Below are 13345 nucleotides of genomic sequence, written 5' to 3'. Positions count from 1 at the left end.
CTGCCTCTCTGCCTACTTGTGATTTCTCTCTGTCAAATAAATAAATAAAATCTTAAAAAAAAAAAAAAAAAACCCTCTTTGCTTTGAATTTTTCACATAAAAAGAGACTGAGCTGTTGGCAAGACTCATAACCAGAACCGGGGATTAATGGATTCCTTCCAAAATAACCATCCTATTAGGCGTACTCACTCTTACCTCCATGACTTTGGGCTTAAGAAACACTTATGAAGTAGATAAGTAAAACAAATGCAGATTGATTTGATTTAAATACAGTTATAAAAATTTCCAAAGCTTTTACATATGACCTCTCTTTAGGATAAGAACTTACGGAGAAAACCTATTCTTTTTTTTTTTTTTTAAGATTTTATTTATTTATTTGACAGCGATCACAAGTAGGCAGAGAGGCAGGCAAGGAAAGAGGGGGAAGCAGGCTCCCTGCTGAGCAGAGAGCCCAATGAGGGGCTCGATCCCAGGACCCTGAGATCACGACCTGAGCTGAAGGCAGAGGCTTAACCCACTGAGCCACTCAGGCGCCCCAAAAACCTATTCTTTTGTTGTTGCTTAACACATGGAAAAAAATGCATGTGAAATATCCAAAAGCTATTAAAAATGCTAATACTTTTTTAATACTTTTTTTACAGTGGTAAAATATATATAACCTAAATGTCACCATTTTAACCATTTAAGTTTACAGTCACACTGTTGTGCAACCATCACCATGCTAATTATTTTTTTTTTAATTTTTTTATTTTATTTTATTTATTTATTTGACAGACAGAGATCACAAGTAGGCAGAGGCAGGCAGAGAGAGAGGAAGGGAAGCAGGCTCCCTGCTGAGCAGAGGGCCCGATGCGGGGCTTGATCCCAGGACCCTGGGACCATGACCTGAGCCGAAGGCAGAGGCTTTAACCCACTGAGCCACCCAGGCGCCCCACCATGCTAATTATTTTTTAATATATCCATAAGCTACATCCCATTGTGTTAGAGTAGGCAAGTTAGTTAGGCTTTAACAGGATGCCTGGAGGCCAGCCAAGAGGGCTTACTATTGCTATCAGGGAAAGTTAGAGACCCATCCTGGCTGTGCTCCAAAAACAAAGCCACAGAAGCCAGATCAAACCGGACAGATCCAAGACAAAGAAGGCCAGAGACCTAGACCAAGTAGGGAGGAAAGGTGTGAAACCCTGCTCCCAAGAAATAAATAGCCCACACCCTAGTGAACAAATGTCAGTAACAGACAGACACCCAACCCCAGGGCGCTCTCCCAGAGCTTGCCCATCCTCACATCTCAATAGTGGACTCTCGCTTTCATAAATTTTCCTACTTGCACCGCTCAACTGTTCTGTCTGATCTGTCCTTGAATTCTTTCTTGCAAGGAGACCACGAGCCTTCAGTGACATCTTTGGGATGGGATGGGCTGGGTCCATCACCTGGCAACAATTTCAGCACTAACAAGTCCATATCGTTTTTCTAAGTATCCTTTGGAACTGAAATTTAAATATTTTCTTATCTAAGGAAGAAAAGCATGTTGACTACATAAAAAAGGCAATTCACAGTATTACCATATTGATTTTCCAACCTAAGTTTTCCATGACATCAGTGAACTATGTCCTAAAAAGATATGCCTACCAACCAAATCCAATGAATTGTTTTAATAATTGTACTAATAACTGAACTCACTCCACAACCCTGGATATTTGGAAATGAATGCTGAAATGTGTAAGACGAATTGCAAACACTCCTTAATAGTAAAATGTTAAGTGACTCTTTTCCTATAAAGTAGTCCCATTGTGGCTCAACAGAGTAAGGGCAAGCGTGGGCCAAGGAGAAGGAAAAGAAGATATGTTACAGAGATTCCAGAGCCACACATAATCAAAAGCAAACCCTGGGCACCTGGGTGGTACACTAGGTTGGGCATCTGACTCTTGGTTTTGGCTCAGGTCGTGATATCAGGATAATGGGATCGAGCCCCGATTCAGGCTCTGTGCTCAGTACAGAGACTGCTTGAGATTCTCCCCCTCTCCCTGCGTCCCTCCCACTGGTGCTCTCTCTCTCTCCCAAATAAATAATAAATCTTTTTAAACATTTAAATTTAAATTTAAAAAAGCAAACCCCTCCATAAGAGCTTTACATTTTACCCCTTAGAGAGAATTTTCTAAGCTCCTTGCAAGGCGTTTCTAAGTAATGACATATTAATCTGCCACCCCCTTTACAAGAACGAATTGTAAGAGTACAGACTGGAATTGGTGATAACCAATTGGGGCAATTTGGCCTTGGCATCATACTTGGATTTAATAAAGAGTTCTCTTTTTTCTCAGTCATTTCAAATTATGAGATATTAATTAGCTAGTCATAGGCTGCCTAAACGCAATATTTACTTGTTTTCAGGAGTATTTATAATGACTTAACTGGAATGAATGATACAATCTTTTTCTCTTTTCTGTAGATCTCTCTTATAATCATTAAAATATGCCTGCTGTGAAAGGGGGAAACTCCATATATACAATCAGCAGCTAAAAAATTCTTAGGTAATCTTGAATTTTTTTAACTTTAGAGGGCATCTGCAGTTCAAGCTCATATGCACAACGTAAGAGTTTCATCTTTACCATAAATGGAAAATATGCTGGCTTACATCTTTCTTATTGGGTTCTGATTACATCAATCAAACCTAAGTGGCTACAATATAGTGACCATTAAACAAATGTCAAATGAATAAATACTCTAGGAAAGTGCCTTCCTGGAAGAAGGAGTTACCATTACCTAGTGAAGGGAAGGCATTTAAGGGAGCAGGGGGGCTAGTGGATTTTACCCTCAGAAATAACAGGAAAATCAGACTGCTCCAAAAGAACACATACAAAAAAGATTCAGAGATTCAGATATAAAAACTATATCAAGGATCAAAATAGTTTGTACTTTATAACATTTGTAAACTTGGAAGCTTTCTGGGGTCACATTTATTAGTGATTAGAAATAAAAAGCCTCAGAATAAAAGAATAAATAGGTGTATATCCACAGGGACAGCAAGAAAGAGAGATCTACCTTACGGGGCTGCTGGGAAGAAGGAGAGGAACCCCAGACATAAGGGTGCGCAATGCCAGTCTTAACCAGAAACTGACAACAAAATGGCATAAGATGATGTCTTTTCATTTTAAACAGAGAGCATGGCACATAGTAGCTGCTCACAAAATGCCTCTTGAGTGAATGATTCTTTCCTATCCCTCCTCCATCTCTTCTTCCCTTTGTCCTATTTATGTATCCCTCCCCACCAACCTCCCTTCCTGCTCTTTTTCCTTCCATCCTTCCTCCTTCTTTCCTTTTTCCTTCCATCTAGTCCTTCATTATTCCTCCATCATCAACATCCATTCGTTTCCTCCTTCTTTTCCTCCCCACAGCCCGCAAAGTCTAAAGGATCGAGATTCCTTGAGGAAGACCTTAGAAACTTTTCAGTTTGCCCTCTTGAAACCTATTCAAGATATATTTTAGTTCTAGGCATTGAAAATAAAATGAACTCTGGCCTCACTTCCTACTAAGAGAAAAAAGTACACTGAGAGAATGGTTGGATATTGTTAAAAGAAGCTATCTTTGTGGTTCCCTCCTAGGATAGAAAGGTCACACTTCACAGCACAGAAATTAGCATAATCCTACCCTGAGGATCCCAGAAATATGTAAAAATTCCTTTTAGATCAGCTCCTTGTTCCAAATGGATATTCGAAAACCAATTCCCACATCATTCCCCCCTTCCCACCTCCCACAAAGTGGCTGCAACAAATACTTTTGCTCCCTCCTGCCCCAGTCCCCTTCAGTCTCATACTGTAAAATGAAAGAACTGCAACTGAATCTAGTATCAGTCTCTTACCCTGCCAGGAAAGCTAAGGAGTAGGAGTTGTTCTTGGAAACAAATGCGGAACGATGGGTCTGTGTCATCTTGCCTCGGGAAGGTTCTTCGTTCTCCGAATCTGAGAGGCGTGCAGGACACTGGCAGGAGACAAGGGAGATAACACTATTTGGTGGGTCCACGGACTCTCCCAAAGCTACTGTTTCTCAGCTGGTGTAGGTCATGTCTTTCTGAGCACCTGTGTTTCCAACTGCCTCTTAGAGATCCCAATCTGGATATCCCAAATGTGGCTCAAACTTAATATACCCAAAATTCAGTTCACTCTTTTCTTCTCTAAGCCCCACTACCAATCCAGCTAGAAGCCTCAATGCCATCTCTGACTCTCTCCTTTCCCTTTCTTCAAAGTCATAATAACAGTGTATGGAGGTTCTGAATACACCCAGTACTTCTTGATAGTTTATTTCATTTGTGTTTAATATCAGCCCCATTAAGAAGGGATGACCTGCCCTCTCCAGGTGGCAAACTGAGGCTTAGAACAGTTAATGTAGGGGACTGTAGAGTTAGTAAGTAGCTAACACAAGGACTTCAATCCAGAGTGTCCGTCTCCAAGCTGCTTCCATGGCGGTTCCACTCTACTCCACTCCACTCCTAAAAATGCTGGTCAGATCTAACTCTTCCCAGGTATACTCACTGTCACTGCCTTTCCTTAGATTCTCATCCTCTTCTGCCTGGACTGTTGCAATAATCTACTTACTGGTCTTGCTCGGCTGGCCTCTCTTCCCTCTGATTCTACCATACCATCAAGCACGGAGATAGAATCCTATCACTCTACTCTCCGTGTACCATCATAGCATTTCAAAGCCTCCCTTCTGGGCATGCTATTATTCCCTTTGCTTAAAACTCTTTGTGCCGGGTTGGGAGGGGGGGTGGGATTATGGACATTGGGGAGGGTATGTGCTATGGTGAGTGCTGTGAAGTGTGTAATCCTGGCGATTCACAGACCTGTACCCCTGGGGATAAAAATATGTTATATGTTTATAAAAAATAAAATTAAAAAAAAAAAAACAAAACTCTTTGTGCCACATTCCCTGCCTAAAAAATATTCATTAGCTCTTCAGGGGTATCTCAAATGACACTTTCTCTGCAAGGGCTTCTAAACACCCCTAGAGTCAGCTTTTTCCATTTTCTTGATACTCATTCAGTTCCCTTCATTTTATTTTAGACTCCCTTTTTGAGTTTTTCAATTTACAGTTGAAGTTTCTTTATATGCACTTAGAAAAGAAGTCTGGAAGGACAGTTACCAAAAATGTTCATAAGGGTTAAGTTGTTGGGTGATGAGCAAGTTTTCACTTTTTCTTTGCTGTAACTAAAATTGTTATGCCAAATTGTTTTCCAACAATTCAGTTATTGGTATTAATGTACCATAACAAATCATAAATTGCCATGTCCATTGTATTTCCACTCCAAACTGATAACAACAGATGGTAAATCTTCTTCTAGAATAAGCACTTTCCTCCATTTCAATTCAACTTGATAAACATGAATCAAACACTTGTGATGTACAAGACACTGTAGATTTTCAAATAGCTAGGATACATTTCTCTTACTCAACAAACTTATAAACCTAGTAGAGAAACACAGATAAGCATAATGTAAAGGAGAATGAAACTGGTCCTATAAATTTACAAAGTTGGGAGGGGCGAGAGTAAATAATAGGAGGGAGTAACAAATGAGGAATCCCTCGAAGTTCCAGGAGGGTGACAGGTTTTGCACTGGGTATGGGCAGACGAATAGTCTTTCAACAGGTAAGCAGGGCAGCATTTCAATTAGATGAAAATGTAAGAGCAAAGACTCTAAGGAGGAAAAGCATAAAGTTATATATTTGGGGGCATGCAAACAGCTCTGTTCCCTAGAATTTGGGGGTATGAGCAATGACGGGAAGAGCAGTTCAAACCATACTAAGGACCTGAACATTGGGGTAAAGAATTCTCGTTTAATTCCAGAGGAAATGGGGAATCACCAAGTCTTTTGGTGCAGAAAAGTAAAACAATCAGTTCAGCTCTAATCATATTGTTCTTTATATAAAATACAATCCCTTCAGCTGGCTTTCCACTGAGCCTCTCTTTGGTCCCAATTTGAATGTAGTCTTGGTAGACTAAATGAAATTATTTTTCCAATACTGAAGACTCTTAAGAGACATTTAAAGCAAAATCAGAGCTATTTAAAAATCCCCAAAAAGACAAAAGCAAACAGAAAAAGAGGTAAAAATCACAAAAGTCTAAAACTTCAAGTGTTCATAAGTCAGTTTTTATTCAATGTGTTTTTGCATATAAAATTTTGTGAAACTGGCTATTACCAAAAAAAAAAAAAATAATAAATAAACAAACACCAAGTCTGAGGATTTATACTTCCTGATTACTTTTAAGATTACAATTAGGTTACAATTCTTTTAAGATTACAAAATGCAGGTGATTTCTATTTCAAAGCCGGTAGTGGCAAAAGAAAAATTAATTAGAGCCATTTCCTCGCCTTGACATGAATTAATACTAGAGATCATTTCCTGGAGGAAACTTGGATCTGGCAAGGCCAAAAACAGCAGGTTCTTTATATCAAAGGACCGCAGTGGAAGGTAAGCTCTCTTTGTCAAGATCCGTTTGTCCTAAAGAGAAAGGTCCTTCTGGGTCATTTTGTTTAAGGGATCTAAAGGACGGCCCTCTTGGGGTGAGGAGGCAGAGCTGTAGTCTATAGATCACAGACCGCAGTTGGGGCTGGTTGGGGCTATTAGTCAGAAAACACACTGTATGCACAAGGCTATCATATTTCATTCTCACCTTCCTAGCTAAATTGCATCCTCTCCAGTCTTTTTCCTTTTGTAGCTCCCAATGAACAGAGGATTAAGAGAATGCAAATATTTCATGTTTGTTAAACTGAATCTTTTAGAAGGGTGAAACCCTCCAAAATCCAAGTGACTACTTTTAATAAGAAGTAAGTAATAAGCATTATTGTTATAACTGGGATAAAAATGCACAGTTAACAGCAAATACCACTGATCCAAGAAAGCTTAAATAATTTCATTTCCTAAAGTTCAGGAAAAATGCCTTTACAAAGAGTAAAGCAAAAGCACAGTGAAATTAACTAAGCTGGCCAAAGTTGTACAGTCTGTTACAATGCTGGGACATGTTTAAAAGGCTAACTTCTGGTGCAGAGATTTTGTTTTCCTCTATTCTCTATTGCCTGTCTCATATACAATAAAGCTTTATTAATCCCAGCTAATTAGAAAGTTAACCTGAAATACTAATGAGTTTAAATGACAAATATTTTAAAAGATTACAACTCTAAGGCTATCTTAAGTACACAGAGCAAGCGACAGAAAATGTCTGATCCAGTATATTAAAGAAAAAAACTCAATTGTAATTATCCATTTGAGCATCCAGTGAGCCTTCCAAAAATGCTTTCTTACAACCTTTTCCAGGAATTTGCTTGGTAAATAAGTAACAAAAAAAATTCAGGCAAGATTTGGCAAGATTAGAGGTCTAATTAGGGTTAAACTAAGTAATCTAATATTGAAGACCTACCTTATATCTAGCACTATGTTGCTTAAAGCATTAAAAAGAATAGCGGGAAATCAAATCCAAGCTTTAAGGAAACCTAGCTTAGGTTATAAGATGTACAAAACTCAAATGTCAAATAACACCACGTAGGTCAAAATGACAACATACATATAAAATTTGCACAAGTAATATTCTATACTATGTCCCTTCCCTCACTCCTTTTTTTTCTCTGACTGTTCCCTTAATCTTTCTACCCAAGTCTATTGTCCCACTCATGAATTATTCTCTCTAGCTCTCATCTACTCATACAAGTAGTTCTCCACTACTCATATACTACACGGTCAGCAACTGTTACCGCCCTCATAGCTCAACAACCCAGGTTTTCAGACCCAAGTGACCTGGGCTAACAACTGATTTTGAGCCCGCTGTCCATCAAGATGGTGATCTACTTACATGTTCCAGATCTGTCTTCAGTGCTAATGGCTCATCTCTCTTCTTCTGGTCATCCATTTTCCTTTTCCCCGTTTCCATATCCTCTGATAACAGCTTGTGGATTTGATCTTCAGAGGTTTTCTCCTCTTGTAACTTTTCTTCTCTCAGCTAAAAATACAAATCACACCATGAAGGAGAGTTTTAGGCAACAGCAGACTTCAAAACATCTACTCAGTAGTATATCAGAATGAACAGATCACATGGCAGTCTGGGACTATTTTTCTTACTAGATGTAAAGCCCTCTTAATTTTTAAGTAAGTCTGCTTTTACTTGATTCTTGCCAAACATACACTGCATGGCTTAAGATTTAAATGCTCTGCATTCTTGAGCAATCTGAAATGATAAAAGCCAAGATAATACACATCATCAAAAAATAAGATTGATTCACTTAGCCAAAAAAGGTTGAACCTAAAAATGTTCCTTATTCCCATAAACCTGATATAACTGCGTTAAGTGTAAAGAGCCCAGATAGAGGCCACAGAAGGCCAGAGAAGCGGGCGAGGCAAGACAGTTCTTCAGTCCTAGAGACAACAGAAAAAATTATCACAGTTTCAATGTTCTGCAATTTATGCTATTATCTTGTGGTCCACAGGGTAGGTCAAAATACATGGTTTACAAAGAAACTTAAGGTAGAGGCCTATGCTCCTAATATAGAGGAGACAGCAAGGCATTATGAAAATAAGATGAGTTTTGGAATAAAAACCTGGGTTCTGGTGGTTCTGTCACTTAGTTACCAGCTATATGATCTTGGGCGGAAGAAGCATCAGAAAGGATCATATGCTCACCTACAGAATAGGGATAATGCTACTTACTTTGCAAATACTGTTGTAAGAAATAAATGAGATAATATGAAGTACTTAATGTAGTGTCTTGCTGTATCCTTATAGTGCATTAAAAGTTTCCTTTCCAAATCTCCTTTTATTTTCTTCACTGCCTGGGGTTTTAATAAAACTTAAATGCCATATGAATAGCAAAGCAATTACAGGCTACTAATATTTTCAATCATACTTACAAAAAATAAATAAACCTAAAGAACAAATATTTTTCATTGGCTGTTGCCTCAGGGTTAAAAAGCAAAATCAACAATAACAATAAACAACAATTAAGACTTAGTCTTATCTTTCCAATTTCTATAGGTCTGATTCCTACAGGCCTGAACTAGTCTTTAACACACTGAGTCTAATTCAAGAGGTTACCAATATACAAAGAACACCATACACAATGTTATGTCAGGAAGGGGCTCAAATGAAACAACGTATTCCCAACTTGCCCCAAGTCAAACAAGAACACAAAGGGGAAAAAAGCAAATCCACAGCCCGGGAGAAAGCAAGCCTAACATCAATGGTAACTGCCCACATGAAAGCTCAGTGCCTTTTGATGATATTTGATGAGAAATTCTCATTCAACAAATTGGCCAAAGGCTACACAAATGGGTGTTTCATTTTCACAATATGAACAGGCAGTGTGGCAAAAAAGAGAACTAGTTTTAGCATTGCAAGAATTGCTATCATTTACCCAAGTCCTAGGTGTAAGGTGTCATACATACGTACATTATCTCATGTGAGAAAACGAAGTTCTAGGAGTTAGGTAATGTGTTCAAATTCACAGAGCCATAGTCCTGGAGCTAGAATTCAAATCTAGGCTTATCTCAGTGGTTCTCATCTGAAGATGATTTAGATGTTCCCAGGGTACATCTAACAATGCCTGGTTGTCACCACTGAGGGTGTGGGGTGTGCATACTACTGGTAGACAGTGGGTGGAGGCCAGGGATTGCTACTAAACCTCTTAAATGCACCGGAGAGCCCCCAATAACATATACAAACATTGCTATTTTTTTTTAACTATTAAATTTCCTATTTTATATATTTTAGCGTTTTGTTTAGTGGTTATCAGAGTTTGCATATTATGTCCTCTGGTTTTTTTTTGTTTGTTTGTTTGTTTGTTTGTTTTTTAGATTTTATTTATTTATTTGACAGAGAGATCACAAGCAGGCAGAGAGGCAGGCAGAGAGAGAGGAGGAAGCAGGCTCCCCTAGAGAGCAGAGAGCCCGATGCGGGGCTCGATCCCAGGACTCTGAGATCATGACCTGAGCCGAAGGCAGCGGCTTAACCCACTGAGCCACCCAGGCGCCCCATGTCCTCTGGTTTTACCAGTGTTTTAAAGTATATCCTTTTGCTTCCTAATAATGTTTATTGTTGCTTTCAAAGTTTTTGACAATGAACTTTGACAACTATAGCTGGTGAAACCACCTTTCCATTGCAATGTTGAGTCTCTAACACTGTCATCTTAACACAGCTAAAAATTTAAAACTTGAAAAACCCACATATGGGTTTAAATCTTCACATGAATCGTGTTTGTGTCTTCTCTATACTGGGTTCTGTAGAAGTTATTTTCTTGTCCCTTCTGATTGTTTTTCATAAGGACTTAAGAACTTGGTCTCTAGGAAAGAGTTTTCATATTCTGGGAAAATGCCTCAGGGAGTGTCAGAAAGTAGCATATACACTTGAAAAAGAATTATCAATAGCTGCTCTGTACTGAACTCTTCTTTGTTCCAGGCATTAGGTTTATAGAGCTATCCTCATTCAAACATTAAGGGCTCTGTGTGTATCCATCCTTATCATTTTATAGACCCAAATATTAACACTTAGCGGTTGAAAGTTGCAGAGACTGAATACTGCAGAGCTTGGATTTTAAAGCAAACCACTGGCTTCAGAGATCAGGGTTTCCCAACCTCAGTACTTGGGGCCACATAGGTACTTTTTTGGGGGAGCTATACAGAGTCTGAGAAGAAGGCTCATGCATAATAAATACCTTATTTGGGAGCAGGAGTTAAGGACAGAGTAACATAACAAGGAAAGAAAGCCAATAAAAGTGGTGTGACAGTTGGTCCAGTAACTGGCTACAGAGGACAATATGAGAAACCGCATGAAACGCATCTCAAGACTGTTAGTGTGAAGTGAGAAAAAGGGAAACATAGATCAATTGACTCCAACCTCCCATGGACCAAAGTTTGCTCCGCAGTGTGTTAAACCCCCCTGACATTGGCTTGTACAACTTGAGCAAGTTCCCATGGTGGGCACTGCCACAGCGATAACAGAGAAGCCCAATGCTAACAGCAAGAGGCAGGCAGTAGGAGCTAAACGATCTCAAGCTGCGCCAAAGTGAAGCTGCCTACAACTGTAAAAGGAATGATTTTTACTGCCTCTTTTAGATGCTAATTAGAGAAAAACTACTGACTTCTGTACATTCATCTCATACCCAGTCACATTACCACGAAATACCATGTAATTTTTTCCTGAAAATATCTTTACTTTGCCTTCACTAGTTTTTTTAAGATTTCATTTATTGATTTGAGAGAAAGAGAGCATGCACAAGCAGGGGGAGGAGCACAGGGATGAAGAGACTCCCCGCTGAGCAGAGAGCCCGGACGCCTGCCCTGCTCGATCCCAGGACCCTGAGATCATGACCTGAGCCGAAGGCAGACATTTAACTGACTGAACCACCCAGGTGCCCCCTTCATGTGTCGAAACTGGTATACCTGGGAGCACCAAAATTCGTTTATCCATTCGAGTGTTGGACATTTGGGTTGTATTTAGTTTGGGGCTATTATAAATAAAGCTGCTAAAAAAACAAGTCTTTTTGTGGACAGATGTTTTATTTTGCCTGGCTACATAGCTACAAGTGGAACTGCTGGGTTACATAGTAAGTATATGGATTTTTTTGTTTTTGTTTTTTCAAGATTTTATTTATTTATTTGTCAGAGAGAGAGAGCACAAGCAGAGGGAGCAGCAGGCAGAGGGAGAAGAAGCAGACTCCCCGCTGACCAAGGAGTCTGATGTGGGACTCAATCCCAGGACCCCCAGATCATGACCTGAGTCAAAGTCAGCCGCTTAACTGACCGAGCCAGCCAGGCGTCCCTAGTAAGTACATGTTTAAAATTAAAACATAATTGTCAAAATGTTTCCCATCGTGGTCATACCATTTTATACTCCCACTAGCAATGCATGAGAGTTTCAGATGATTCATAGTTTCATACTCATTCTCACTCTTGGAATGGTTAGCCTTTTAATTTTAGCCATTCTAGAGGATGTAAGGGGACATTCCACTGTGGCTTTAATAACTACTTCCCTGTGGGCTAATTACGCTGAGCATCTTTTCATGTGCATAGAAGCATATCTTCTTTTGTAAAGTATCTGGTCAAATCTTTCAGTCTTATTATTATTATTATTATTAACCTTATTGCTTGCTAGGTGCAAGAGTTCTTTACACATTCGGGATACAAATTACACATTTTGAGAATATTTTCTCCTGGTATTTGTTTTGCCTTTTTATTTCCTTAACAAGTAAAAATTTTTACTTTGATAAAGTCCAGTATGTCAATTTTTTTCTTTTGTGATTAGGATTTTTTGTGTTCCTGTCTAGAAAATCTTTGCCTATCCCAAAGTCAAAAATTTTTTCTTCTATGTTTTCTTCTGCATAATTTTAGCTTGTAAGTTTAGTCTATGACCATTTCAAACCAACTTCTGTATATTGTATAGAGATCAAGGTTCACTTTTACATATTCGTAGGATATTTAGTTTGTTCCAGCACGACTGTGGACAAGACTATTCTTTTGCCACGGAATTACTTTTGTGCCTTGATGAACATTTGTTGACTATATATGAGTGGGTCTATTCCAGCACTATATTCCATTTTATTCCATTTATCTATATGTCTTTTCCTTATGCCAATACCATACTGTCTCAGTGACTAGCATCATAGCAATTCTTGAAATCTGGTAGTAACAATATTCATTATTCACAGACAAATAATCCTCCATCTAGAACATCCACTAGAATCTACAAAAAGGCTATTAGAACTACTTAAGAAGTTTTAGCAAGGTAATAGGATAGAATAGCAAAATATAAAAATCAATTGTGTTTTCATTTACTCACATGAACAACTAGAAAATGAAAATTCAAAAATACCATTTACAATAACATCAAAAATATCAAATACTTAAGATAAATCTGACAAAAGATGTGGAAACTGAAAGCCACAAACACTGCTGACAGGTATTAAAGAAGACCTAAAAAAACCCCAGGATATATCATGTTGATGGGTCTGAGGACTCAATATTATGGAGATGCCAATTCTGCCTCAATCGACCTACAGATTCAATGCAATCCCAATCAAAATCCTAGAAGGTGTTGTTGTTGTTGTTGGAGGAGGAACTGATGGGCTGACACTAAAATATATAGAGAAGGAAGAACAAAGATAACTTTGAAAAAGAACAATCTGGGGCACCTGGGTGGCTCAGTGGGTTAAGCCGCTGCCTTCGGCTCGGGTCATGATCTCAGGGTCCTGGGATCGAGTCCCGCATCGGGCTCTCTGCTCAGCAGGAAGCCTGCTTCCCCCTTCCTCTCTCTCTGCCTGCCTCTCTGCCTACTTGTGATCTCTCTCTGTCAAATAAATAAATAAAAATCTTAAA

The 13345-nt window shown here is 38.9% G+C and overlaps 1 protein-coding gene across 1 annotated transcript in view; it reads right to left on the bottom strand.

Annotated features, from left to right (window-relative positions):
- Window positions 1-13345, bottom strand: part of LOC111159356 (ring finger protein 169) — an 81249-nt gene that overhangs the window by 17105 nt on the left and 50799 nt on the right. Inside the window, exons 3-4 of the mRNA XM_022521756.1 lie at window positions 7837-7983; window positions 3854-3972 (exon numbers count right to left, since the gene is read on the bottom strand). Coding sequence (XP_022377464.1) covers window positions 3854-3972; window positions 7837-7983 — 266 coding nt within the window. The remainder of the gene's footprint in view (window positions 1-3853; window positions 3973-7836; window positions 7984-13345) is intronic.

The sequence above is a fragment of the Enhydra lutris genome, unplaced genomic scaffold, assembly GCF_002288905.1.
Source record: "Enhydra lutris kenyoni isolate GAN:26980312 unplaced genomic scaffold, ASM228890v2 scaffoldscaffold68, whole genome shotgun sequence".
NCBI lineage: Eukaryota > Metazoa > Chordata > Mammalia > Carnivora > Mustelidae > Enhydra > Enhydra lutris.
Note: the sequence above shows the minus strand (reverse complement) of the source record. Positions and strands in the feature narration are given on the sequence as shown.